Source organism: Passer montanus, unplaced genomic scaffold (genome assembly GCF_014805655.1).
Source record: "Passer montanus isolate IOZ18808 unplaced genomic scaffold, ASM1480565v1 scaffold69, whole genome shotgun sequence".
Taxonomy (NCBI): Eukaryota; Metazoa; Chordata; class Aves; order Passeriformes; family Passeridae; genus Passer; species Passer montanus.
This window is the reverse complement of record NW_024372036.1, coordinates 1,799,957-1,825,151: the sequence shown is the minus strand read 5'-3', so window position 1 is coordinate 1,825,151 and position 25,195 is coordinate 1,799,957. Positions and strand designations below refer to the sequence as shown.

At 43.2% G+C, this 25,195-nt stretch overlaps 1 protein-coding gene across 7 annotated transcripts in view; it reads right to left on the bottom strand.

The window, feature by feature from the left end:
• The window catches only part of ERG (ETS transcription factor ERG), a 141,039-nt gene that overhangs the window by 29,884 nt on the left and 85,960 nt on the right, over positions 1–25,195 (bottom strand). For all 7 annotated transcript variants that reach the window (XM_039729378.1, XM_039729381.1, XM_039729382.1 and 4 more), the window contains one exon: positions 1,075–1,292. In XM_039729378.1, coding sequence (XP_039585312.1) covers positions 1,075–1,292 — 218 coding nt within the window. The remainder of the gene's footprint in view (positions 1–1,074; positions 1,293–25,195) is intronic.

The following is a 25,195-nucleotide window of genomic DNA, read 5'->3' as shown; positions in this document are numbered from 1 at the left end:
AGCACAGCAAGTGTGAACAGCAACCACAGAGCCCAGGGCTGAGGTTTTCCTGAACAACTGACCCTGAGATTAAAACACAGGTGGTTGTGACAGGGAGATGTGAAGCACAAGCTCCACTGGTACATCACCAACAATTGTCAGCAACTGACTCTTCTGGACCTTTGCCCTTCAGCAACACCAAAGGAAAATTGTTTTGACAGTCAGACATTTTAAACAGGAAAGCACTTGTTTGGATAGCTTCCTTAAAAAAAAAAAATCTTCATTGTGTTTTTTCAGATGTCCCACAGGGTGCTCCTAAGCTTGAGTAAGGCACCAGTCAATATCCAAAAATCTACTGCAGTATCTTTGCAGACTAATTGATACAAGTCTGCTTTATAGTGACATTCCCCAAAAAATGTCCTGAGACAACAGTCAATACACAGACACTCTGTGGCTACAGCCTGTTGAGTTACTTATTTTTCTGTTCCTTTCTACTCCCCTGCCTGCCTCCATATTTATGTTGTTTTTTCAGCATGAGTTCTTAAATCCAGCTCCACTTTTTGGCATTATGTTTACAGTAACTACAAAAGGAAAGATCAATAGTTCACTCCCTCTGCCATGACAAGATTCTACTTCCAGTGTTTCCCTGTTTGGTTATCTTTGGAGCAAAGACAACTGCCCAAATTGCTGGATTTGCCAACTTCCATGGAGTGTTAGATCACACACACCACACCCCCTGATGGATCAATGGTGCTGCTCCAGGTTACAGCAAATCCCTGTTTTATTAAGTTTAATATGTGCTCTTTCACCTGGTGTGCAAAGCAAATTCACATCCAAAAATTATCTGCAGCCAGAGGAAAGCTATTGCACAAGCTCACGAGAGGTCTGTGCCTGTAGCACCATTTTAGACCCTCTGTAACACCTGAACATGGCTGGCAGGTCAAGGCAGGGCAACCTGGAGCCTCCAGGGATGGCAGGAATGGCCAGATGGGATATCCTGAGACACCTAAAATGGTGCTAAATACACAGATTTAGACAACTGAGCCACGCCCATCACAAAAATCCCTGTTCTTGAGCCACCCCCAGCCTCATTACCTTGACCCGTTAACCTGGTTGGGGTTACACTCCATCTTGATGGTGACTCTGGCCGGGGGCTGTGACAACCAGTCCTGCTGGGGGACACGGGGGCTCATCTTGGATGTCTGCCCATATTCACTGGAGGAGGAGGCCGTCATCTCTGTCTTGGTGAGGTGGGGTGATCCGTAGGCACACTCGAACAGGGACTGGTCTTCGCTCACCACCGATAACGCTTCCTGCAAAGCAGAGAAAGGTCAGGGCAGCCAGGCCTCAGGGCACACATCACAGGGCTTGTCCATCTCACAGGGAGGTGAACAGCCTCATGCATCAAGGAAAAATTAGGCTGGATGTCAGGAAAACGTTTTTTACAGAAGGAGTGGTAAAGTACTGGAATGGCAGGTGGTGCAGTCACCATCCCTGGGTGTGTTTAACAAAGCCTGGATGCGGCACTGGGTGCCAGGGTTGAGTTGAGGTGTTGGGGCTGGACTGGACTCGATGATCTTAAAGGTCTCTCTCAACCTAATGATTCTGTTCTGTTCTGTTTGTTTTTAGGCACATCACTGTTGTCACTGAAGGTGAAGATCCATGGGGACAGATGTTGCCAGCAAATGACAAGAGGACAGGGGAACCTCTCCCTGGGAGACCCTCCCAGAGCAGCTGAGCAGAAACACGAACTACCAAAAACTGGGAACAGAGGAGAGGGTGGGCAGCACAGCCCAGGTCTGTGGGGTCTCAGTAGACATGCAGTGGGTGAGATCTGCTGAGTGCAGCAAAAATTGAGAGAAGCGACCAAAAGCCAGGCCCTGCTGACCCGCTGCGATCCTCCTTTCCTTCCCCAGGCACCCAGCCAAGTCCCTGCGGGACCAGGAAATCTGGGCACAACCTCTAGTCCAGGGACATCATGCCCACCAGCCACTTCCCTGCCTCTCATGGCAACTCTTCCTGGTGGAAACCCCACTCTGGAGCTCTTCCCACCCTTTTCATGGCAGCACTGGGGTTATGGTTGAGGGCAGCAGGGCCCATCAGGTCCCTCAGTGCCATCATGTCTGTCTGGAGGCCAGACAGACACCAGAGGGAGGGACAGTGACCCTCTATCCTCACTGCCAAGCATTCCTGCCAGCGCCAATTCCTTCCCTGAGCTATCTGGAGTTGAATCTTGTGAGTGAGGCAGTGCTTGTAGCTACCACATTCATCAGGAAGTGTGGGAAGGGCTGAAACTCCTGAAGGGACACATCCCACCTGAGATGAGGTTCCCCAACCATGAGGCTGCCACACTCCTGCCTTCCTCCAGCAGTGCACAGGCTCAGGGCACCCTCCAAAAGCAGAATTCTGAGCAAATCCACCTTCTCCAGGGGTCATTTTGGGTGGACAAGGTGCATGAGGGTGCAAATTCAAGCAATGGAAGGGGCTGCCCAGGGAGGTGTTGGAGTCCCCATCCATGGAGGTGTCCAAGGAGCACCTGGATGTGGCACTCAGTGACAAGGTGGGCACTGGGCACATCTTGGGCTCTTTGGGCTGGGAGGGCTTTTCCAGCCTCGGTGGCTCTGTGAAAGGACAGCAGCCCACTGTGTGTCCCCACCCTGCCACGGTGGCCCCGTGGCACGGAATGGAGCAGAGGTGCAGCCCAGCACCTCCTCCCTGCCACTGTGGGGACAACCCCCAGCCCTGGGCCAGCCAGGAGGCTCCGTGTGAGCCCAGGGGCTGATGGAAGCTGAGGGGGAGGCTGGGCCAGCTGGCCATGGCTGCGAGTGTGGGGCCAAGGATCAGGGAGTGGGGGAATCCTGAGCCAGGCTCGGGGCAGGGAGCTCAGCGTGGGTGGGCTGTGCTCCTGCCAGATCTGCTGCTGACGGCCAGAAACGCGTGGTCCTGTCGGCAGAGGAGAAGGGAGGGAGAAAAGGGATGGGAGTTCCCCAGCTCTGGGAGGGTGGGTGGTTGTCTGCAGGCTCCCACCCTCCCTGGCTGCTGGAAGAGGGATCTGCTGAGCTCCAGCAGTCACATGCTGCCCTAAAAATCAGTGTTTGCTCATTTGAAGACCTGTGGTGTGACCCTTGTAGGTGTTCAAAGCAGGGGGAAGAGCTGGACTTCATCCTTGTGGGTTTCTCTTCTGTGATTCTAAATTCCTCCTTTTTATCCACCTGGTTTGTGAGCCCTTGGGGGGCACTCTGCTAATATTCATAGTTTGCTTTGCAGTTACAAAGGTGAGGACATCACTTCCAGCTTCTTACTGCCTGTGAAAACCGAGATCACCACTCAATCCCAGGGCTTGGGGAGTGAGATCTCAGGCTCTTCAAGCACCGTGGGACTCATGATTGAATTACTGACACTAACACAGAGTTCAGGCAGTGATCTGCCCCTTTTTACTGCTGATTTTCAGATGTCACCTGGGTGCAAAGATCACCACTAGGCTGCCACCAGTGACTTCTCAGTTACCATCCTTCCTTCTCTCCCACCAATGTGCAACCAGCTACCTCAGCCTTTTTGGTTCTGTGAGACAAAAAGGATGCCAGAATAACACCTCCCCTTTTTGTCATGCCTCTCATGCCAGAAACCTTTGCTGTTGGTGGTCTGAAGCTTTTCTGAAGAGCCTTTCCTGAGAAAACCTGCAGACCAAGGAGGTGTGGGGGGAGATGGCCACTGGTCCCTTGCTCCCCAAGGATTCTTCCCTGGCTCCACTGAGAGACAGCAGGGAACTTGATGTGCTTGGATAATAAAGTAGCAGGATTCATGTAACAAGAACTAAAGAAAGAAGATATTACACTGGAAGGAAAATACAGAGTTCTTTCTCAGCAGTCCATGAGATTTTTTTCATTAAATAACTCCCCAAAATTAAATATACATGTGTGCACAAACACAACCTGGCCAGATGATCACAGTGCATCCCGTGCCTGGCACTACTGAATGCACAGTTCCCTCTTTTCTGCCCCAATCCATGAGATGAAAAACACAAAGCAAAATGTTAATTTTGAAAGAGTTAGCTCCAGTAAATACACTACTAAAGTATATACAGGAAAAAACTGATACAGACTGCAAATAAAACATTATTTAACCCCACAAACAATTTACTCATGGATCTTTTTAAAACAGGCATCAAGCACTACATTTATTTCTCATCCTCCTCCACCAAAGTGACACAAAGCAAATTTTTCAAGTTCCTATTAAAAATGACTCCACCTCATGTAAGTTAATTTATGGATATTTAAGGTAAGTAAAAGTGTAAATAACAACAAGAAAAAAAGGGTTTTCTATTTATTGGCATTACTAATGACAACAAACACTGCTTGTACTATGGGTGTCCATTATGCTGCCTGAAGAGGGAAAGTGCAAACATTTAAACTTCCTGATGAGCATTGTAAATGCTGAAAATACAAACCCAATTACCTAGGGCTGTGTGAATATCCACAACTATGAATACAAAACAAGACAAACATAAATGAGCCCAAGAGACAGACTTAAACTTCATGTTTCAGAGGAAAATTAATGGAGAAAGCAAGCTGAGGCTGAGTTTAGCTGTGGTTTAATAGCACTCATCTGCACTCCATCCTGCTGGTTATCAGTTAGTGCTGGCTGACAGGGCTGGGAAGGCTCTGCAGGAATCACTGAGCTCCTGCCAGCTTTGTGTGCTGTGGGTCGGGCTCTGTGTGGAGGTTCATTAATGTGTGCTCCACAACATCCTCTGGCATTCACCCTCCCTGGTCTTGGTGGCCTCTCTGGAAAGACAGCAGGACAGGGATCTCCCCTCCCTGGGTGACAAAAGATGCCCTGGCCATGAAGCCTTTGCAAGATATTGAGGAGTCAGCACAACTAAAAAACGTGGCCCATGCTGGGATCAGCCTCAGGTCCTCTTCAGCCTGTTCTTTGTCTCAGTGATCTTAAACCAGAGAATCCAATAATGGTTTGGGTAGGGAAGGATCATCCCATTCCACCCCTGCCATGGCAGGGACACCTCCCATGTCCCAGGCTGCTCCAGCCCCAGTGTCCAACCTGGCCTTGGGCACTGCCAGGGATCCAGGGGCAGCCCCAGCTGCTCTGGCAATTCCATCCCAGCCCTGCCCACCCTGCCAGGGAACAATTCCTCATTCCCAAGGTCCCATCCAACCCTGCCCTCTGGCACTGGGAGCCATTCCCTGTGTCCTGTCCCTCCATCCCTTGTTCCCAGTCCCTCTCCAGGATTCCTGGAGCCCCTTTAGGCTCTGGAAGGGGCTCTGAGCTCTCTCTAGAGCCTTCTCTTTTCCAGGTGAACACTCCCAGCTCTCCCAGCCTGGCTCCAGAGGGGCTCCAGCCCTGGGATCAACTTAGACCACTTAAAAGGTGAGGATTTGTGGCCTCGGCTTTTCTGAATAATCCACTGACCCTGCAAGACCCAGGGATGCTGAAAAACCAGAACCCAACCTGACAGAACCACCCCTGAACCTCATCCTGGGGAAAAGCATGGAAATAGCAGCCAGCAATAGGAAGCATTTCTCAGTTTTCAGGAATTTCTGATAATGGGCATAACTTGGTGTCCCCAAACTGGGAGCTCTGAAAGGAAGGCTCCAACAGCAAGCTGCTGTCCTGGAACAGCTGGCAGAAAGCAGTGTCGGTTCTTTCTTTCCTGAATACAGGGACTTCAAAATCTGTTTTGTGTTATAATTGCAAATGCAAGCTCCTGGACCAAATCTAATACAAAAATTGTCAGAACTCACCATCATGAAAAAACAGCGGCATGGTCTGGCCACGTAGAAATGTAAACAAAGCTATTAATACTGACAATGTTTGGCAAGGTTTTATTACATATGGATGCCAGTTCTATTCCTAGTAAATGCTTTTCATTACTCATTTACATGTTAATCTCTTTTTCTCATCCATATTAATGCTGTCTCTGGAGCAGTTTGGCAACATCAAGCCATAAGTGGGATTAAGAAATGTAAACATTAATAATTATTACAAAATAGATGCATTACAGGCTTCTTTCAATTTTGCAAAGGTTTGTAACTTTTTGACCATAATTTTAGCAGTGAATGGGTCATCTTCCTGAATTTCACATGATGCAACATATTCTCATGACATTTCAGAAATGAAGCCTTTAATTTCTAGTAATTAATGTCTGGAGTAAAGGGATATGAAGAAAAGAACACATGGAGCTTTTAAAGGAGAAGGTGGGAAGGGTCATTCATGCAAGTCTGTGAAGCAGAGCTGTTGGTGTTTGAGGTCGATGTTGAACATGAATTTTCTTTATTTCATCTTCCTTTCTCCACATATTTCCTCTAATGACATCACAGGAAAAAAAACAAACAAACAAACAAAAAAAACCCAACAACAACAACAACAAAAAACCCAAACAAAACACAAATCCCAAACAAACCCGTGTTCCTTCATTATATTCTTTCAATATTTTAATTGCCTGTACTATGCCAAACATGGCTTCTCCTTTGGACTTTCTGTACTAATGATAAAAGAACAAAACGATTTCTCTATTTGGTTTTGACTTACACTTCACTGATAAGTTTAAAAAAAGAAAAAGAATAACAGACTGACAAATCTGTAGAACAATAGGTACAGCAACGCCTTTAAAGTAGGCATAAAGTCATTAGGACAAAGGTGTTTACTTAATCAAATGCAAGATTACTTGGCCTAGAAACATGAAGTTACAGGAAATGTGATTGAAGTAGTTCCCATCATGAGAAGCACATGCAAGCTGCCCCCTCCTTTAAATGCAATGTCAGGAACTGAGGACAAAGACTTTTTTTTCCTCTAAAGTTTGGTCAAACTTAAGAAATGGCTACACAAGACAATAAGGTGTGTGGCTGTGCAGCAGAATTTGCTTGGAATGATGGATATTGGGGAATAAATAGAATTTATTTCCTTGGGATGAGGGATCCTGGGGAATAAACAGAGAACCGGGATTTTAAAGTACTTTGGAGGCCACTGTAACTCAGGGGTTAGAATGGACAATGGTTTTAAACTGTGAACTGTTTGATTTTTTTTTATGAGCAATGGCTTTAAACTGAAGGAGGACATGTGTATATTATATTTTAGAGAGAAATCCTTGGCTGTGAGGGTGGTGAGGCCCTGGGACAGGCTGCCCAGATAAATTGTGGATTCCCCATCCCTGGAAGTGTCCAAGGCCAGGTTGGACGGGATTGGGCAAGAACTGCACCAAGGGAGGAGGATGAATGAGGGCACACAAACACAGCAAAACCCCTCATTGTACATTGAGATGCTAGAGAAATAAAATGCATTTTTTGCTTCTCCAGAGAGCATTCCCAAACTCCCAAAAGGACCTGTTATCCTTGGCTTACAACAACACTGCAAGAAAGAACTTTTTAATCAACTTTGCCATATGCATTGCATTTATACAATCTATTTTTTGACGCCAGTTTTATAATATTTCTCCTCATTGATGTAAACATATTTTGCTTTTCTAATCTGATTTCATGACAATACATAGGTAAGCACAAGCTGTGACCTCCCCACAATCCATTCAGACACGGGCTGTTTCTTATCACTTCTCAGATGTCTACAGTTGGGCAGAAAAAGCCTCTCTGTTCTAAAAAGAATTCTGACATACTGCAACTTATTTTCATTCTTAATTAGACCAAAATCTGTTATACGAAAACTTTCACCAAACTGTTTATTACGAGGATTAATTGTAACACACCAGAGTGTGTTTCGCAGATGTTAAAACTTTCTAATAAACAGTCACATTTGGAGAGGACCTGCGTTTTCTGAGGGAAGATTGTTCTCATCAAGGCTGTGCAATTAGCTCCTTAAGTGTTTCCATGCTTTAGTGCTCTTGGCATCCCTTGTATACCTGATAGCACTGGTTGTTGAAGGTTTGTAAATTGAATTACAGCTGTTACTGAAAGAAAGGACAGGTGAGAGTGTGAAGGAGAGTACATGGGCACAAGATTTGAGCAAGTCACTCTTCTTGCTCAAATCTACCCTATCCTCCCTCAGACTGCATCTTCTGATGCCCTAGGAAGCTGCTCATCTGGAGTGAAAACCTAATTTCAAACAGGCCAGGAATGTCATTTCCAGGCTGGAGCAGAGAGCACGGGGAGGCTGGACACCAGAACCTCCCCGAGCAGTGGGAACTCTTCCAGTCTGAGACTCTGCTCACGTCTGCAACAGGCACCACTGCACGAGGAAACAAGCTGGGGTTCAACTGCTTAAAGAGCCAAAATTTGCAGCCCTGCTCCAAAGCCAAGCCTTTGAGCCTTGGATTCATTGCATCCAGCAGCAATCGGGTGAAACAAAAGGCAAATGATTGATGTTTGAGCCTTGCTGTAGCTTATTAATCATGATGCTTGTACAAGCCTCTCCTGACCGTTTGCAGAAGGAGGATATTCAATATGGTGTGGGGAACATAGTGGAAAAGGTTACTGCTTAAAATGCAGTCACCTGAGTCAGGAATTGCAACACACATCTGGAATATGTTTTCCTTCTAAATCTCCGAGTCTTGGATTCATTAGATCAGACAAAAACCCACATATTATATTCATGAGGAGAGTTCAGGAACAACAAAAAGCCTTGGCAAGTACAAGATAGGAAAGACAGATGTTGTCCTCACCTCCACCCATGAGAATCTGATTGCCAGCTCAGCCAACATCCTCCAGCTCCTTTCAGGGAGCACTTGGAGACTCCGTGTTAATCCAAACACAGGCCCGGTGCTGCCACTTATCAGCTCTCCTCACCTCTTGCTGAGAAAAATACAAGGATGTTTGGAGGCCCACTTGAAAATAGGAATAATCAAGCATCCATCAAAGTAATGTTATGGAATTGCAGGCTAGATTAATTTCTGGGAAGCGGCAGCAGATGTTTGAGGCCTGATCCTGCAGCCCTCTTTGCGTAACTCTGACTTCACCGCTAACGCGAGCAGAGGCCTCGTGGCTAAGCCCAAAGGCTTAATATTTTTTGTCTTAATGAACAAATTCTGAAATAATATAAATTCAAATGCAGACCCTGGTGCCTTATCACAGTTTCTAATAAACTGTCATTCCTGAAATGTCAGCAAGTAAGGTAATGTTTGCAGCATGAGCCATTCAACTCCACCTCTGCAAGGCTTCAGAAAATAAAAAATCACCATTTCGTTATTGCAGATGGTGAAACTTTGATCAGAATTACTAAAAATCAGTCTTAGAAAACACATCTCCCTCAAGCCAAGCTCTGTGCTGTGTTTCACACATTAAAATTATCACACTGAGTAGAGCCCTTTCAGAGCAGGCACGAGCACCTGATTAAAAAAGTTGCCATTTCACAATCAATTATTTCATCTGCAGGTTTACCTGTCAGCAAAGTGCAAATAAATAGTTTAACACCAAGCCAAGATTTAATATATGGAAGTAGGAAACTCCTTTTAGATGCCACAGAGATGAGAACTTCCACCCTGCACCTACTTCAGCCCATCTCAACACCTGAGTGGGCTTCAAGCTGCTTGGAAGCAGCTCTGCCCATTCACAATGATCACAGAAATGCAGCAGGCTCCTGAGTGAAAGTGGACCTCAAAAATCTCATCCTGCACGAGCAAAGTGCTGGAAAATTATTTAAAACACTGAGGCAACACCAGGTTTTATCAGCTGCACCATGAGCTGAACGAAGAGGGTGCAGGGTTGCAGCAGCACAATGATCAGAATACGTATTCCTGAATGATTATGTCAACCTTAAATCAGCAGGGCTGGAAACAATATGAATATATCCTGCAGATTGTATATTGCATACAATATATTGCATTTTTAAAGAAACTGGAGCTTTGTATGCTTATTTTAGCACTTCCATCCATGGAAAGACTTGAGCAGTGAAGTCTGAATGACTCTTTTTTCAGTGAATACAATAGACTTTTCTTTCTTTTCATCTTGAGAATATTATCAATTATAAACTTTGGAAGCTGAAAGTTTTTTCTCCTTCATGCTTGGCTGTTAATTTCTAGGCCTGCAAAATGCCTAGAAAACTGGGGAAACTGATGTAGAACCTTTGATTTCTATCTCAGCCCAGGGCAAGCCTGTTGCTGCCTACTTTGCTTTTCACATACAAGATTATATCAATCTGAAGGAGCAGCCAATATTCTGTTTTGTTAAAAAACACAAACATCTTGAGCGTTTTTTCAGCAACCTTTCCAGCACAAATTTGTTTTGCAAAGCTGATTGCAGGTTTGTAAAGTGGCCCAGAGCCCGACAGGAAAGGAACTGAGGCTGCACACACCTGCTAAGAGCTAACAGATCAAAATGATATTGGGAAAGAACTCTGGGAGAGATTCTTGGGACCAACCAGTGCCCAAAACAAGGCACTGATCCCATTCTAGACCATCAATCTGATCCATGTTTTATTCCTCTTAAAATCCATTGCATCTTGGCCAGCCCCAGCAGTTCAGCTGGGCTTTCTTCAAGAGTTAATGTGTGTTAATCAGAGTTAGTCTCTGTCCAGAATTAAAGCTTTTCCTTGTACACAGTAACTACCCTCAATAAAATTTGCAAACTTTACTGAGAAAATTTTTAACATTATTTTTTTAGCTTTATTTAAAAGATCTGCTCAGTGTCATGGTAATGTTTGAAACTCTTTTCTCTACTATCTAAGAAAAACTACGAGGTTATACACTACATTAATAATTTGGTCTGCTACATTTAATATTTGTGCACTGTGGTGGGTTGACCCACCATAGATATATTTTATATATAATTGCACACTCCTATTTTGTATATGTTATATATCTATATATAGACACACACATCTATGTACACATACGTATGTATACATGTTATATATACATATATACACATATATATGTGTAATATATATATAATATGTATGTATAAATATGTGATATATATAACATATATATAAATAAAGATTTTATTGGTCTTTCTCAATTTATTTTTTATATATATATATAAAATATATTTATATACACACATTTCTAAGTGTATGTACACATGAACATTTTCAGAGGATCCCACCCTCAATCTCTAAGGAAATTTTAAAGTAAAAATAACTCAGGCGTTAAAATACATTTCCCTAAAGCATTGCATGTACCAAGGACAAGATCATAGCAAAGTGATTAAAAATGTATGGGAAGGAATTAAGAGATCTTTACAGCCACTGCACTGAGGAAACCAGAAAAAAATGCATCCAAACGAGTTTCCTTTCCAGTGAAGCTTCGTTTTTTTAGGACTGCCTGAGAGCATGAGGGAAATAGCACTTGGATGGAGGCCACGAGCTGAGCTCCTCGGTGACCCATCACTTCCCTGCAGGGTCTGTGCGTGGTGTTTGTGCACGTGCACACGCGAGGGTGAGCGTGGCTGTGTCACCAGGGGGTCACCCACCTTCCTGCTGGAAAACCGGCACTGACAGGGCAGTCTCAGCTTCAAACATCCCCTACCCCGAGGAAGCCACAGGAAAACAAAAAGGGTGTCTGCTGGGTGCGTGAGCAAGTCCAGCCAGCTGGAGAATCTCAGAGGGTTCAGAGAATTCACAGAATGACTGGGTTGGAAGAGAAGTTAAAGATCACTGAGTCCAATCCAGCCCCAATACCTCAACTAAACGAGTCCAATCCTCAACTAAACCTGTGCTCACCTTCACATGTATTTAAAACTTCCACTTTGCTATTTAAACACCACTGACCACATTCAACTCTTACGAATCTCCTTGCTCGAAAGCTTCTGCAAATGCTCTCAAGCCACCTTTATTTGTATGGATGTTTTTATTCACTTCCAAGTGCATTTTGTCTTGATGTAATTCTTCCCTGGGAGGGTGGGGAGGCCTTGGTGCGTTTCCCAGAGCAGCTGTGGCTGCCCCTGGATCCCTGGCAGTGCCCAAGGCCAGGCTGGACACTGGGGCTGGAGCAGCCTGGGGCATGGAAGATGTCCCTGCCATGGCAGAAGGTGGGAAAAAGATGATTTTTAAGGTCCCTTGTAACCCAAAACACTCCATGATTCTATAATTCTATACACTTTCCTGACTCCTCCACATTAGACAACTGGAATTAAAACAAGATTTATATTGCTTTTTAAAAATTTGTTAACTCTGTTAACAGTGCTCTCCATTTTTGCACAGCATTGGAGCAGAAAATATTTTGTTTATATTTTTCTCCCTTCCTTTTCCTCAGACACCTTTTATTCTGGAGCTCCCATGTATACACTGGATATATTCATATGCAGTATTGCATGCCTCTCATGGTATTCCCCATTTCAGGAGCATATGGAATATTGCTCAGATGGGTAATCCTTCTAAATTCAGAATGAACTTTCCAAATATGCCCACTGTGTATGTAAAATATGACTTCCTGTCACGATAACCTTTGCAGTGTATAGGCCAGCATACTTTCCTATAATTGTTTATAATGAATATCTTGATTCATACTTCTGCACACATTATTTTAGTCATCTGCCACAAAATATGACTAATGAAATAAAGACAGGGTTGAATGTCACAGCATTAAGTCATTTCTTTGGGTGCAAACAAGGAGAGGGTTTAGTGAAACAGCAGTAAAGTGCCTGCTTTTCTTCAAGGATATTTAATTTACTCTGCTGAACCAATATAAAGTAAGGATATTGTTGTTTTAGCTCAAACATTAACTAAAATGAGTCCAAGAGACTGATAATGTTTTGGATGTATTGCATTTAGAGAAGTAGCCAAACCAATGGATCAGAAGAAAATGTTGTTTCATACCTATGGCAGACAAATGAACATTCTTTGTTTGACCCCAACTAAATCAAAACAGAACCATCCCAAAAAGAAATTCTGACACACACACAAAACAAATTGCTCTGTGACAGTATTAAAAAATCTAATCCCATTTACACCTGTGCTTTTGCTTTTAAACTAAGTTCTTATTACTTTAATTAAGCAATGTCTTTCTAATCACAGAATCACAAAATATAAACAATTACTTCAGAAAATTTTCAATTGTTTCATTTTTTTTCCTTTTTTTAGATATCTGCCTCACAAATTTAACCTTTAGCTTCCAACTCAAACCATTTTTGGTTGTAGGAGCTTGTGGCTCTCTGTTGAATCCCATATGCAGCAGAAACAGGTCGTGGCCCATTTTTAATTTTACACATGAAGAAGAAAAGGAAAATGCACGTGGCAATATCTTTGATGTGGTGGCAAACAAAATCCTGCAGCTTTTCCCTCTGGCAATATTTCTTCTAAACTAGTGATCACCAAAGTTATCAGTCAAAATCCAGAGCCTGCAGCTCTGACATTGACTGGTTTTTGCAATAGCACCAACATCAGCTCCAGAAAGACAAAGAAGATCAGCTACTGCCATTGATGAAAAAGTGAACTGAAGGTCAATGCAAATGAAGAGAATCTCCTGTCCAGAACTGTGAGATCTTCATTTACCACAGCAATAGACACTTTTAAGATGGTTTTCTAAGGTGGTTTTTCCCCACACCTCACTAACAAGTGTTTAATACACATTGCTACAAGAAATGAAGCTGGGTGGATGCAAAGCTTAAGATACACTAAAAATATATATGTTTATTTGTTTTTCTTTGGGCTGTATTGAAAAATGACCCCAAAAATGTCTTTACATACTGTAATCCAGGCCTTCCAACATCCAGGAGAGGTAGAGAGGTATGCAGGCTGTTTCTCTTTTATTGTTTCCCCAAACAAACCCATTTCCTACAAGCTGTTCCCATATCTTTCGTGCCACATCCAGCTTCCCAGAAAAACAGCAGGAAAACAAAGTGTGAACTCCAAACAAGCCATTTCCCCAGAACAATGTGCCACACTAAGGAGAGAGAGAGAGAGATAAAGGGGAGGAGGGCTGGGGCAAGGCAGGAGGGAGGCAGAGGAGCTGTTGTGATGCTGCCAAGGGACCTAGATAAAAAAAGGAAGGAGGAACTTTTAAAAGTCACAGAGGGGAAGAGTTGTGAGTTGTGTAACTGTAAATATGCAACAGGCAGGTTGCCAACTATTTCAAAGGATTTGAGGTTTCAAAATCGTCGAGGAGGCTTAACTGATTTGCACTCTGGGTCTGGAGCTTCCAGGAACACCTCTACATGTCTGAGAGGCAGAAACTACCCCATCTTTTTATAGACTCCTCAAGCCATACTTGGTCAGCATTTCAAGCTGAATCAGTAAGGAATGTAAACAGACACCATTTATGCTTCTCTGCAATCTAATAAAATGAAAGCATGGACTAAATAAAGTGAAATGATAGATGTTGTTCAGTAAGAAGGGAAAACCAGATGAGCTTGTTCATTCAGTTCCTGGCTGACCTGAGCAATCTCCAATGCTCCTGCTATTCAGCAGACCAAGAAAACCTATGGACTGAGCTCCCACAGGAATAAAAACCATTCATTGAGACATGTATGACAAAAGAAAATGATAAATGTTACCATGACATTTTAAAATCCCGTTTCTGTATTTGAAAGAATAAGAATAAGAATAAGAATAAGATTAAGAATAAGAATAAGAATAAGAATAAGAATAAGAATAAGAATAAGAATAAGAATAAGAATAAGAATAAGAATAAGGAAGGAACAAATTATTTTAGCTTTTCTGGCCATGAGGATTGTTCAAGTAATTTAAAAAAAAACAAACTAGTGTAGAATCAACACAATTGGAACGATCTTCCCCAAACTGTGGCTTGGGCTGATCCTCTGGGCAGCAGGAAAGGGGGAATTCTGTCTCTGTGCCCTGCTCAGGTGAGAGCCCAGCTGCAGAGCTGCCCCAGCCCTGTCCCAGCACAGGGAGGAGCTGGAGCTGCTGCAGAGAGCCCAGAGGAAGTCAGGAAGTTGATCCCCGGGCTGGAGCCCCTCTGGAGCCCGGCTGGGAGGGCTGGGGGTGTTCAGCTGGAGAAGAGAAGGCTCCAGGGAGAGCTCAGAGCCCCTTCCAGTGCCTAAAGGGGCTCCAGGAGAGCTGGAAGATGAAGATATGTAGTGACAGGACAAGGGGGAATGGCTTCAAACTGAAAGAGGGTAAAGTTAGGTTAGATGGCGAAGGAATTGTTCCCTGTGAGGGTGGGCAGGCCCTGGCACAGGGTGCCCAGAGCAGCTGTGGCTGCCCCTGGATCCCTGGAAATGTCCAAGGCCAGGTTGGACATTGTGGCTGGAGCAGCCTGGGATGGGGGAAGGTGTTCCTGCCATGGCAGGGAGTTGGAACTGGGTGATCATTAAGGTTCCTTCCATCCCAAACTATTCCATGAATCCGTGAAATCAAGAATATGACCAGCTTTGAAATCTTTGAGTGGGGAGACACATCTTCTGTAATAAAAAATAAAAATATTGTTCCTTTCTTTTCTTCTGTTGATAAAAGATGCAAACCCACAGATGTTGCAGTCAGTGCAATGAAAACCTGAACTCAACCATTTGTCAGAGGGACCTGGCATGACCACAAAAGATGCACTCTGCAGAGAGGGAGATGTGGGGCAACACTCATGTCACAACGTGCTGACTTCCTACTGTGCACTTTCACTTAAACTTGCTGTAATTCTGCAGCAAAAAGGACACTTCCAGTGCCTCAAAAGTATTTACTAACCATGAGTTTTATGCAGTGCTAAATGCAAGAAATAAATGGATTCTGCTGTCTTGGGCACAGAACTAAGGCAAAGGATTAGACAGACCTTGTCAGAAAATGCTTACAGCTAACACAGAAGAGACACAAGCTGAGGGAAATAGATACAAAGCAGAAGTTAAAGTGTGAGCAGTGTGACTGTCACAGCTGTGCCAGAGGTTATTTTTTTCAACTTGAATGAGCAGAAAATAATAAATAATGAAAGGCTACTACACATGCAGGCAAGACGTGGAATGAAGGTAAAGAGAAAAGCCTGGCAAAAGGGGAAGGAAAAGCAAAGTTTCAGGTTGGAAGGGATCTTAAAGAACATCTAATTCCAACTCCCTGCTGTGGGCAGGGACAACTGCCATTATCCCAGGCTGCTCCAAGCCCTGTCCAACCTGGCCTTGGGCACTGCCAGGGATGTGGCAGCCCCAGCTGCTCTGGGCACCCTGTGCTCTCCTGACATGACAGCAGGAAGGGGGGCTTTTCATGTTTTATTTTCCTTCTCAGAGCTTGGCAGCCTAAAGATTGGACTTGGACCAAGAAAAGACTTAATCTTTTATTAATACATCATTCAGCTCACCTGGAACACATGCAGGTAATGAGGCTTCTCTGGTTGGGTGTGATTGATACACTGGCAAGGAAAGGAGTTAATTATGATGCACATGGGGGTGTCCAGCCTCGGGTATCACAGATTCCCAGGATGGTTTGGGTTGAAAAGGACCTCAAAGTTCATCTCATTCCAACCCCCTGCCATGGCAGGGACACCTTCCACTGTGCCAGGCTGCTCCAAGCCCCAGTGTCCAGCCTGGCCTTGGACATTTCCAGGGATCCAGGGGCAGCCACAGCTTCTCTGAGAACAATTCCTCCCCAGAATCTCATCCAGCCCTGCCCTCTGTCAGTTTGAAGCCATTGTCCCTTGTCCTGTCACTCCAGGCCTTAGCAGAGTCCCTCTCCATTACTCTTGCTGGTATCTATGTCTGAACTGAGCATCTGTTCAAAGCATCAGTTTCTCAAGATCATAAATTTTCAGGCAGCCAAACATAGATTGTTGAGGATTTCACACACCCATTTTTACCTAAACAATTAGCAAATTCCTTTTGCTCCACCAGAGTTAACAGAAACACTTAGCTGTTGTAATCAAGGGAACTCTGAGTCTTCAGAAATCTTTTAAGTATACAAAAGCTTTCTTGTAAGATACTACCAGTGAGACTTAAATCTAAACCAGATCTTTAGAAACCAACTCTTTTATAAGAATATGGAAAACAGATCTAAAACTTCAGTAAAATTTTTTGTTTCCTCATGTGGAGTATTTCATCACTGACCATGCGTGTTTTAAAGCTGTTTATGACCCTCTGAAGCTTCAGGCTTCAGAAACAGCTGTGGAGAAAACATTTTCTAGAAACATTTAAAATTCCTGCCACATCTTCTTATATTCTACTTTTTCTACAGACAGGTTTTGTATGCTGAGTACGTAAAATATTATATTAGTGATTGTGCCAATATATAACAAAAAAACCACTACAGTGACATGTACAAAGAATATTTTTAAGTCAGTTATTAAAAAAATTAGATCTTATTTATATCAAAGTCCAGAGTTCCTGATTCTGTATTTCTAGGAACATTTCTCAGGATATTTTTCTAAGTTTTACAGAATTTTTGAAGCGTCAGTGAAATCATCATTCCTTCCATCAAAAAATACACTGTTCATTTTAAAACTTGGTAGCTAAAAGATCTGCATTCCAAATTTATCTTTTATATGAGCCATAAATAGAACTATTTGCAAATAAGAGCTAAGAGCATCTAATTAATAGATATTTCTCAGAGCACTAGAACAACTTCAGCATTAACTGAGCTTGGTGGCAGCCCATGCAATTTTAGCAGCTGTACAGAATAATGTCCCATTTCAAGTCACATGAAAAGCTATTAAAGGCTATTAATGAAAATTCTGTGGGAAATAGAAAAGCTCTGAAAATCACAATTAAAGTGTCTCAGATGCAGACATGAAAATAAACCAGCTGTTTCTCAAAATACAGAGTGTTTTTTTCACATCACGGTGAGGATCTGTGGATGTAACTGAAAATTCTCTCTCCCAGTCCTCTGCCAGAGCCAGCACCCATCACAAGGAAACCAAAAAGCCAAAATGTCCTGTCCAGCAACAACAGGGTTAAACAAGAGGCTGCTGATGATACATTTGGGACTGTTTCCCTCCTTTATTTTCATTACGAAGAGGGAAAGATTTTATCTCATGAACAAACTACTGTTAGAAACATTCCAACAAGACCTGGATTTGACGAGTTGGGTGAACTGTGTTTCTGCTGGAAAGGGGTGTCAGATGTGTGAAGATCACAGAATTATGGAATAGTTTAGGTTGAAAGGGATCTTAAAGATCATCAAATTCCAACCCCCTGCCATGGCAGGGACACCTTCCACTGTGCCAGGCTGCTCCAGGCCCAGTGTCCAACCTGGCCTTGGGCACTGCCAGGGATCCAGGGGCAGCCACAGCTGCTCTGGCAATTCCATCCCAGCCCTGCCCACCCTGCCAGGGAACAATTCCTCATTGCCAGTATCCCATCCAGCCCTGCCCTCTGGTAGTTTAAAACCATTCCCTGTGTCCTGTCCCTCCAGCCCTTGTGAAAAGCCCCTTTCCAAGAGAGACAAACAGTGTGAAACCAGCTCTGTCCTTCAGAAACGTGTGTTTAGAAGGTGAGGGGAACTGAGGGTTAAATAAAGCAAAGTAATTGTAATCTGAGTGAAAAAGAGCACAGAGGAAGAGATGAACTAGTGGAAAATGAGACAGAAGAAACCTGGTGAAGGAAAGACCATGGATGATGATGACGAGGCTGAAGTCTGTAATGCCTGAGGCTTCTGCTGGTGGCTGGAGCACGGGGAAGGTGTGGAACACAACAGTCAGCCAGCAAATCTGGGAATGGAATTTGGGAATCTGGGAAACCCAGAGGTAACTGAGGCAATATTTTGAACAGCACTTCTCTGTTTGCAAATCCAGACTTTTTTTAGAAGTTTGGGCCTCTGTTCTCTCTGGCTTGGCCACCTTCTCATTCATTTAAACAAGCCTGGTGACTCTAAATGGTCTCTGGAACACTGGAGATGACAGTTTATACTCACTGCCATGAAAACCCACAGTATAATGACTTTGTTTTACTTTTCTGACAGTGTCTCTCCAATACAAAGCTGCCATCTTCAAAAAAAATTGAAAACTTTGTTCTCCTTAGGACACTTCATGACTCAAAGAACTTCCTCAACAGATTTTGTTTTCCCACCTTTCACTTTGGTTTGGTTATTTGAGAAGCACTGACTGGAACTGATAATTATTGCTTCAGTTGTTCATTGAGTAGTGGGAAAATTATTTAAAATAAAATTTAAATCAAGTTCCTCCTTCTGACAGTCTAGGTGTCCTTATCAAGCTAGAAATTTCATTTTCAGCATCATCCCAATCCTCTTTAACTAGGATTTCAAAAGAGTTAATTCTGAGGATTTATCAAGCTTCCTTTTTAACAATGGTGGCTGCCAACTTTCATGATCTTACTGAACCTTAGGTTCCTCTGAACCTAAATTCCGGAGTCAGCTAAAAAGAGTGTTGGTTTTCATTTTCAGTAAAATATTTCTGAATTAAAAGGCAGATAAGCAATATACATATTTTTCCATTATTTTTAAATTCCATTATTTTTAAGGTCATGTCATTGGGAATCCTGAATGTTTTACAGAAAATTTAACATTTTTTCTTGTCACCTTAATTTCAATATCACATCCCACTGCTTTCTAGCTCTACCTTGAGACTTTCATATAGAACTTTTTGTAGCATTTAAATTCAGATTCTTACTCAACCTTCTGAATTTCTCTTCACTAAGGAAAGAAACGGAGAATTAGGAGGGGAAAAAAGCAAAGCAATACCTTGGGGCTCACAGACACCTCACTTAATGCTGACCTTTCTCAAGCAACCTAGAGCATCTTTAATTGATCCTCTCCAGTGTAATAAAAGCCTTAAATCCCCCTAAACTGCAATATCTGGAGGGAAAATTTCTACAAATATAGAAATATAAATGCATTTTCTTTACTCGTGATTATAGAATAATAATTTTGTGATGCAAAATTTGAATATTTTCAAATTTTTTAAAATATAAGCTGAAGCTTTTGGCAGTTACTACACAGCAAAACCATTTCTCCAAGAGACTGAACTGCCAGCTTTACTTCTTGACACCTTCAGGAATAAGACTTAATCTGATGACAAGAAAACATCTGAATCCCAGCTTACAAACCAGAAACATGACCAGAGAATTTTGGATCAGGCCTTGGGAAAAAAAAGTATTTAAACCCAATGTGGCTTGGGTCTGTATCTTGGCTTTTAAGGTAAAATTTTTACAATTAGACTTTTGTCAGTGAACACTGAAGATTTCAAATGTTCACATAATTCAAGAAAGTGACTCTTAGTTGCTAAATATCCCAAAATTCCCAATAAAAATGCTGAGAGCTGGCAAGAATTGCATTTTCCAGGAAGAAGATGAGACAGACAGAGGCCAAATAAAACTTCTACAAAAGAGGAAAACGGTTTTATGAAGACCCAAGATCAGAAGAGAAAAATATTTGAAACGTAATTTGGTCTGGTCTGGGTCCTAAAAGGTTACATTAAGGATGTGATGAAGGTGTGGAGAAGAAGTCAATCTGAAGACAGCAAATAAGGGAGACCTTGTGGCTCTGCACAAGTCCCTGCCAGGAGGGGACAGCCGGGGGGNNNAGCAGGAATTTGCCCATGGAAAGGGAGCTCAGGCCTTGGCAGGGCTGCCCAGGGAGCTTGGCAGTGCCCATCCCTGCAGGTGTCCCCTGGAGGTGGCACTGAGTGCTCTGGGCTGGGGACAAGGTGGGCTTGAGGCACAGCTGGGACCTGGTTGTTTTGGAGATACTATCCAACTTCAGTGATCCTGTGATTCTATAGGATTTCACATTCATGCTGATTGAAAAGGATCTGGGCACCACCGCAGACAGAAAATTCCCACAGAATGAGTTTAAAGTCAGTACTTTACATGTACATTTCACAGATTGTGCTTTAGCTCAAAGTATTTCCAACATCTATTCAAATGATTTTTTTTTAAGTTGTTACAGTTGTCAAATCTGGAACCCACTTTCCCAACAAACAGCTTTGGAATTCGTAGTTGAATGCCTGGATCTAAAGCTTCCAGTTCTACATGGAAAAAGCAAATAATCTCAAAATCATCGAATGGTTGGGTCTGGAAGGGACCTTAAAGCCCATCCAGTGCCACCCCTGCCATGGCAGGGACACCTTCCACTGTGCCAGGCTGCTCCAGCCCCAGTGTCCAACCTGGCCTTGGGCACTGCCAGGGATCCAGGGGCAGCCCCAGCTGCTTGGGCACCCTGTGCCAGGGCCTCACTGCCCTCACAGTAAAGATTCCATTATTTTGCTAAAAAAAAAAAAGACCTTTCCTTGGAAAATCCACTTTCAGTTTCCTTTTTCTAGAAAGGTGGTATTGACAAGGAGGGGTTATCTCACATCAGGTAAGTGGCACAACAACAATTCCTAATTGTGTGTAAGCTTCCCTCTTCAAAACCATCTGAATTCTCGCTGAGCACAGACAGCAGGGACTCTCAACTCAGTCAGCATCTTGAAAAACAAGGTCCTTATTCTAAGGGTTCTAAGCAGAGATTTAACAACCTCTTAGGGACTCTCTTTTAAAAATAATTCAACCTGTCCCATTAAAACCTTTCTACTAAACTTGCCTCCTTTGGCATAAAGCAGCAGAGATTTAGTTGGCATTGTAAAGATTTACTATGCACTTTTCCTATCTTATTAGAACCAGTAATGGAATTCACTCTCTTGAATTGCTTTGGCTCTGAATGCACAGTGCTGAAGAGGATGACATCCAGAGGTTACATTCCTGTCTACCTTTCATTTCAGCTTTATAACTGGTGCAAGTAAATTTCCCTAAATCCTGTGGATTCTAAACCAAAGGAAAATGCATTTTTAATCTTGGTAGTATGAGAAACCCTAAGAATTCAGCAGTAATGTTATTAAACTACTCGATTAAAAGAAAATTAAAAAAAGAAAACTAGGAAATTGACAGAAATTTGCAGATAGATTTTTTTAAACAAAATTTGTTTTTTATGTAATTTATTCGTTTTGTTGCATGTTTATAAAACAAATTGAAAATAAATCATCCAGTGAATGCCGTGCAGCCCAGGACCCTCCACAGAGCTGGATTTCTTGGCTGGGACAACCCAGCCCAACTCAAAGTTCACACAAGTCAATGAAGAGACTCAGCACCATCAACAGGATGGAGCTGATCCCAAGCCAGGACAGGAAACTCGAAGGAAACATCAGAGCTACCCTGTTTGTTGCCTTGAATATTTGTTCAGCGTTTCGGAATTTACTGACTAAAGCTGCGTGGCAGAAACCTGGCAGCCAGAGCCTTCTGCCAAGCTGTGTTATTTTGGTTGTATCAGAACTCCTGAAATAAACCCAAAAACTCCAGCGAGACTTTTGCGTTCGTGCCGCAGCCTCCTTGAACTCAGTCCATCCAAAGGCTCAGGATGAGCCTGGACTGGCAGAGCTGCTGCAGCCTTGGCTAGAAAGGCAATCCTGTGCTAAGAACATGATGTGCCTGGTTCTCCTCACACTTTACATCCATCTCATACCTCTGCAGCCCAGTGGATCCATCTCTGAATGACTCCAGCTTGGAAAAAAGAGGAAAATTCACCAGGTCTGCTTAGAGCCCAAGACAGAACTCCCAAAGTTTGAGGTTTTTTTGAGTGGTCACCATGGTTTATTGCCTCTCATTTAAGCCCAAACTGAAGGCCTCATCCATCAACTGAGTGGATAAAAGCATCTTGGGTCCCACATCTCACCAGGGTTGCTTTGGTGGATAAAATTTTCACCAAAAATACACTCTTGGACCTAAAAAAACAAGTCCAAAGAGATGAGGAGGGACACAAAAAAGGAGCCTAGGGGTTTGTGTCCACGAGGAGGGTTAACACAAACACTCCAGATTGTTTCTGTTGTTTATGAATCTCGACCTTCAGAAGAGCTCTGAAATGTGCTGTCTCCTAAAGATGTTCCCCGCCGATATGACACACGCTCTGCATTGTTTCGCTGCTCACAGGCATTAATATCCCAGAGGTAACCCACCCTTCTCCTAACGGCTGGTGACAGGTCCAATGGCTGAGCAAAAATCAGTTGGAGGAAAGGGAAGTCTTGTCGGAAACGAGATTAATCTTGTAACGAGTGTTCAGCCCTGATAACCCATCTGTGCAGAGAACTGCTTTAACTGGAGAGCAATTAACCTTCACCTGACAAGCTCTGTCCAACCGTTATAAACAACATTAAAGGCACAGGACCCCCCTCGTTTTCCCCCCTTTACGTAGACTAAACAATCGGATTCTGAATTCCATGAAAACAGCAGAGGTAACGATGCCTCGATGACAAATCGCGGGGAAATATTTTAAAAGGTAATGCCTGCATGGAAATAATGTGAAAAATGTCTCTGGCCACCACTTTAGTGGGTTGATCTGATTAGCAAAAAGCAACAGTATTGAGCACTTCCAAGGGAATACCTGACGCATGAGGAAAGCTGCTGTGAGTACGCCAAAGATTAACAATAATAAAAATTTATGTGAGCAGATAAGAGTTGACTAAACCACATCTGAGGAACATTGCTTTCAGGACAAAGTGTGCATTTCTCCAGCACCCCTGTGAGCCCAAAGCCAAGGGGCAGCTTCCTAAAGCTTCTTCACCCATGGCCTTGGGAAAGCCAACTTGTCATAATCAATCTCCAGCTTGCAGAACCCTCTGTAATATCTGGGGTTTTGGGTCAGGTGGCCACAGGAGCAGCCCTCCTGTCCCACAGCCAAGAAATATCCAAGGGATGTGTTCACCATGGTGTCTGGAAAGGCCTGTGAATCCAGCCTCAGTAAACCCAACCAGATTCTCAGATCCCAGATACAGAGCACAAGAGGAATTCAGCAACCCGAGGAAATAACTGAATGTGGGACTGTTCATCCCAGATGAAAAGGTGGGATATAAATGAAGCCACAACAGCAAAGGACTTCTCAGTTCTGCAGGGAAAGGCCAAAATACCCATCTCAGTCACAGTGGCAGAAACCTGGAATGAGTCCAGTGGAATCACTGGCAAAACAACACAGAAATTTTGGGCTGAACTCCTGAATAACTTGAGTGAAAGGCTGGCCCCAGTCAAGTCATACTGTTAACTTCATTTTGGCCAATTTCACTCCAGGTTTCATAAATCCTCATTCAACCTGCTGTTCAGGAATGTGAAACAAATTACCCTGAAGTTACAATTAGCAATGGAGGTTTTCTGTCTTTATTTCCTTTCCCTTTTCTCTTTTCCTTAGCAGAGGTTCACACACAGAGGTTAGTCATGGTTTTACTTCCCAACACAATGAAGCAAAATTTCTGTTTCAGTCATTTTGGATGAATATTTAGAGCACAGTGGATTACAAAAAATGGCCATGAATCTCCAAGATCTCCAGAACATGCTCTGAACTATTTGTTGGAGAAGTCCACCTCAAGTGCTACTGAAATGAGTATTTTACCTGGAGAGGTACAGAAATGAGGAAAGGATTCAGGCAACAAGGAGTTTGAGGGAGGACTGTTTTTCATCTGACAGAATGACAGTGGATTTTGAAGCATCCTGATTCCCAATTATTATAAAAATACAGGGACACTTTTCCTACCACTGCAGAGAAAAATGCTGATATTTCACAGTCCAGGATAACAGCATTGGTTTGAAATTTATTACAGCAACAGATGCATTGTACTGGGACTCGAGTGTTTAAATAGCATCAGGTAGATCATTACCTTTATATGAAACAAGAAGGACTCAGATCTTTTCAGTGACTTAGATATTAACAGATAGGAAGTTCCTATTGAAAGCATTTCCTGTATTGGTAGTCCCTGATTTTGGCAGCTTATCTGGGTAGGAAATGAACACAGGAAGTATCTGTCTACAGACCCTTTATCATCAAGGTAATTGCTGTGGCAGCATTTTGCTGTTTATCAAGGTAATAAACAGAGAGTCTAAAAAAAGATGTTTTTCAGCTCTGAAGAATGAGGTTTAAAAAAAAACCTCCTGCAGTTATGCAAAACCTTCCACGTAGAATTAACGTTCTGCTCCTTGCTGCAATGAGGGATTTGTCAAACAAAGCATTTCCAGTCTCCTGGGGGGTTTTTCTCCACTTGTGGCACCGTGTCTTGGTCTGCCTGTTAAATCAGGCAGGTAGCTTTAAAGATCCTGCCACTTCCCGAAAATAGGGATCCACCCCTTCCTGCAGGTATTTGCATAAAGCCAGTCCCTGTCATCTGTTGGCAGCACACACCTTTGACTAAGCAAGTCAGCTCCTCTCTCAGGGTGACAAGGTCACGCCAGCCTGGTGACACCACTTCCCACCCACGGCTGGAGATCCACACCGCAAACAAACGGCATTGCAAGGGGAACACATCACATCCTAGGCATTCCTTCCACTCAGTACTCCCAAAAGACCATTTCCCTTGTCCACTCTGAGTCCCTCAGCCTAGCCCTTAAAAAAAATTCATTATTACTCATCATTCTTTTTTAACTTTTAATGTTGGATGACATTCTTGTGACAAATAATTGTCAATTCATTCATTTTACTTAGA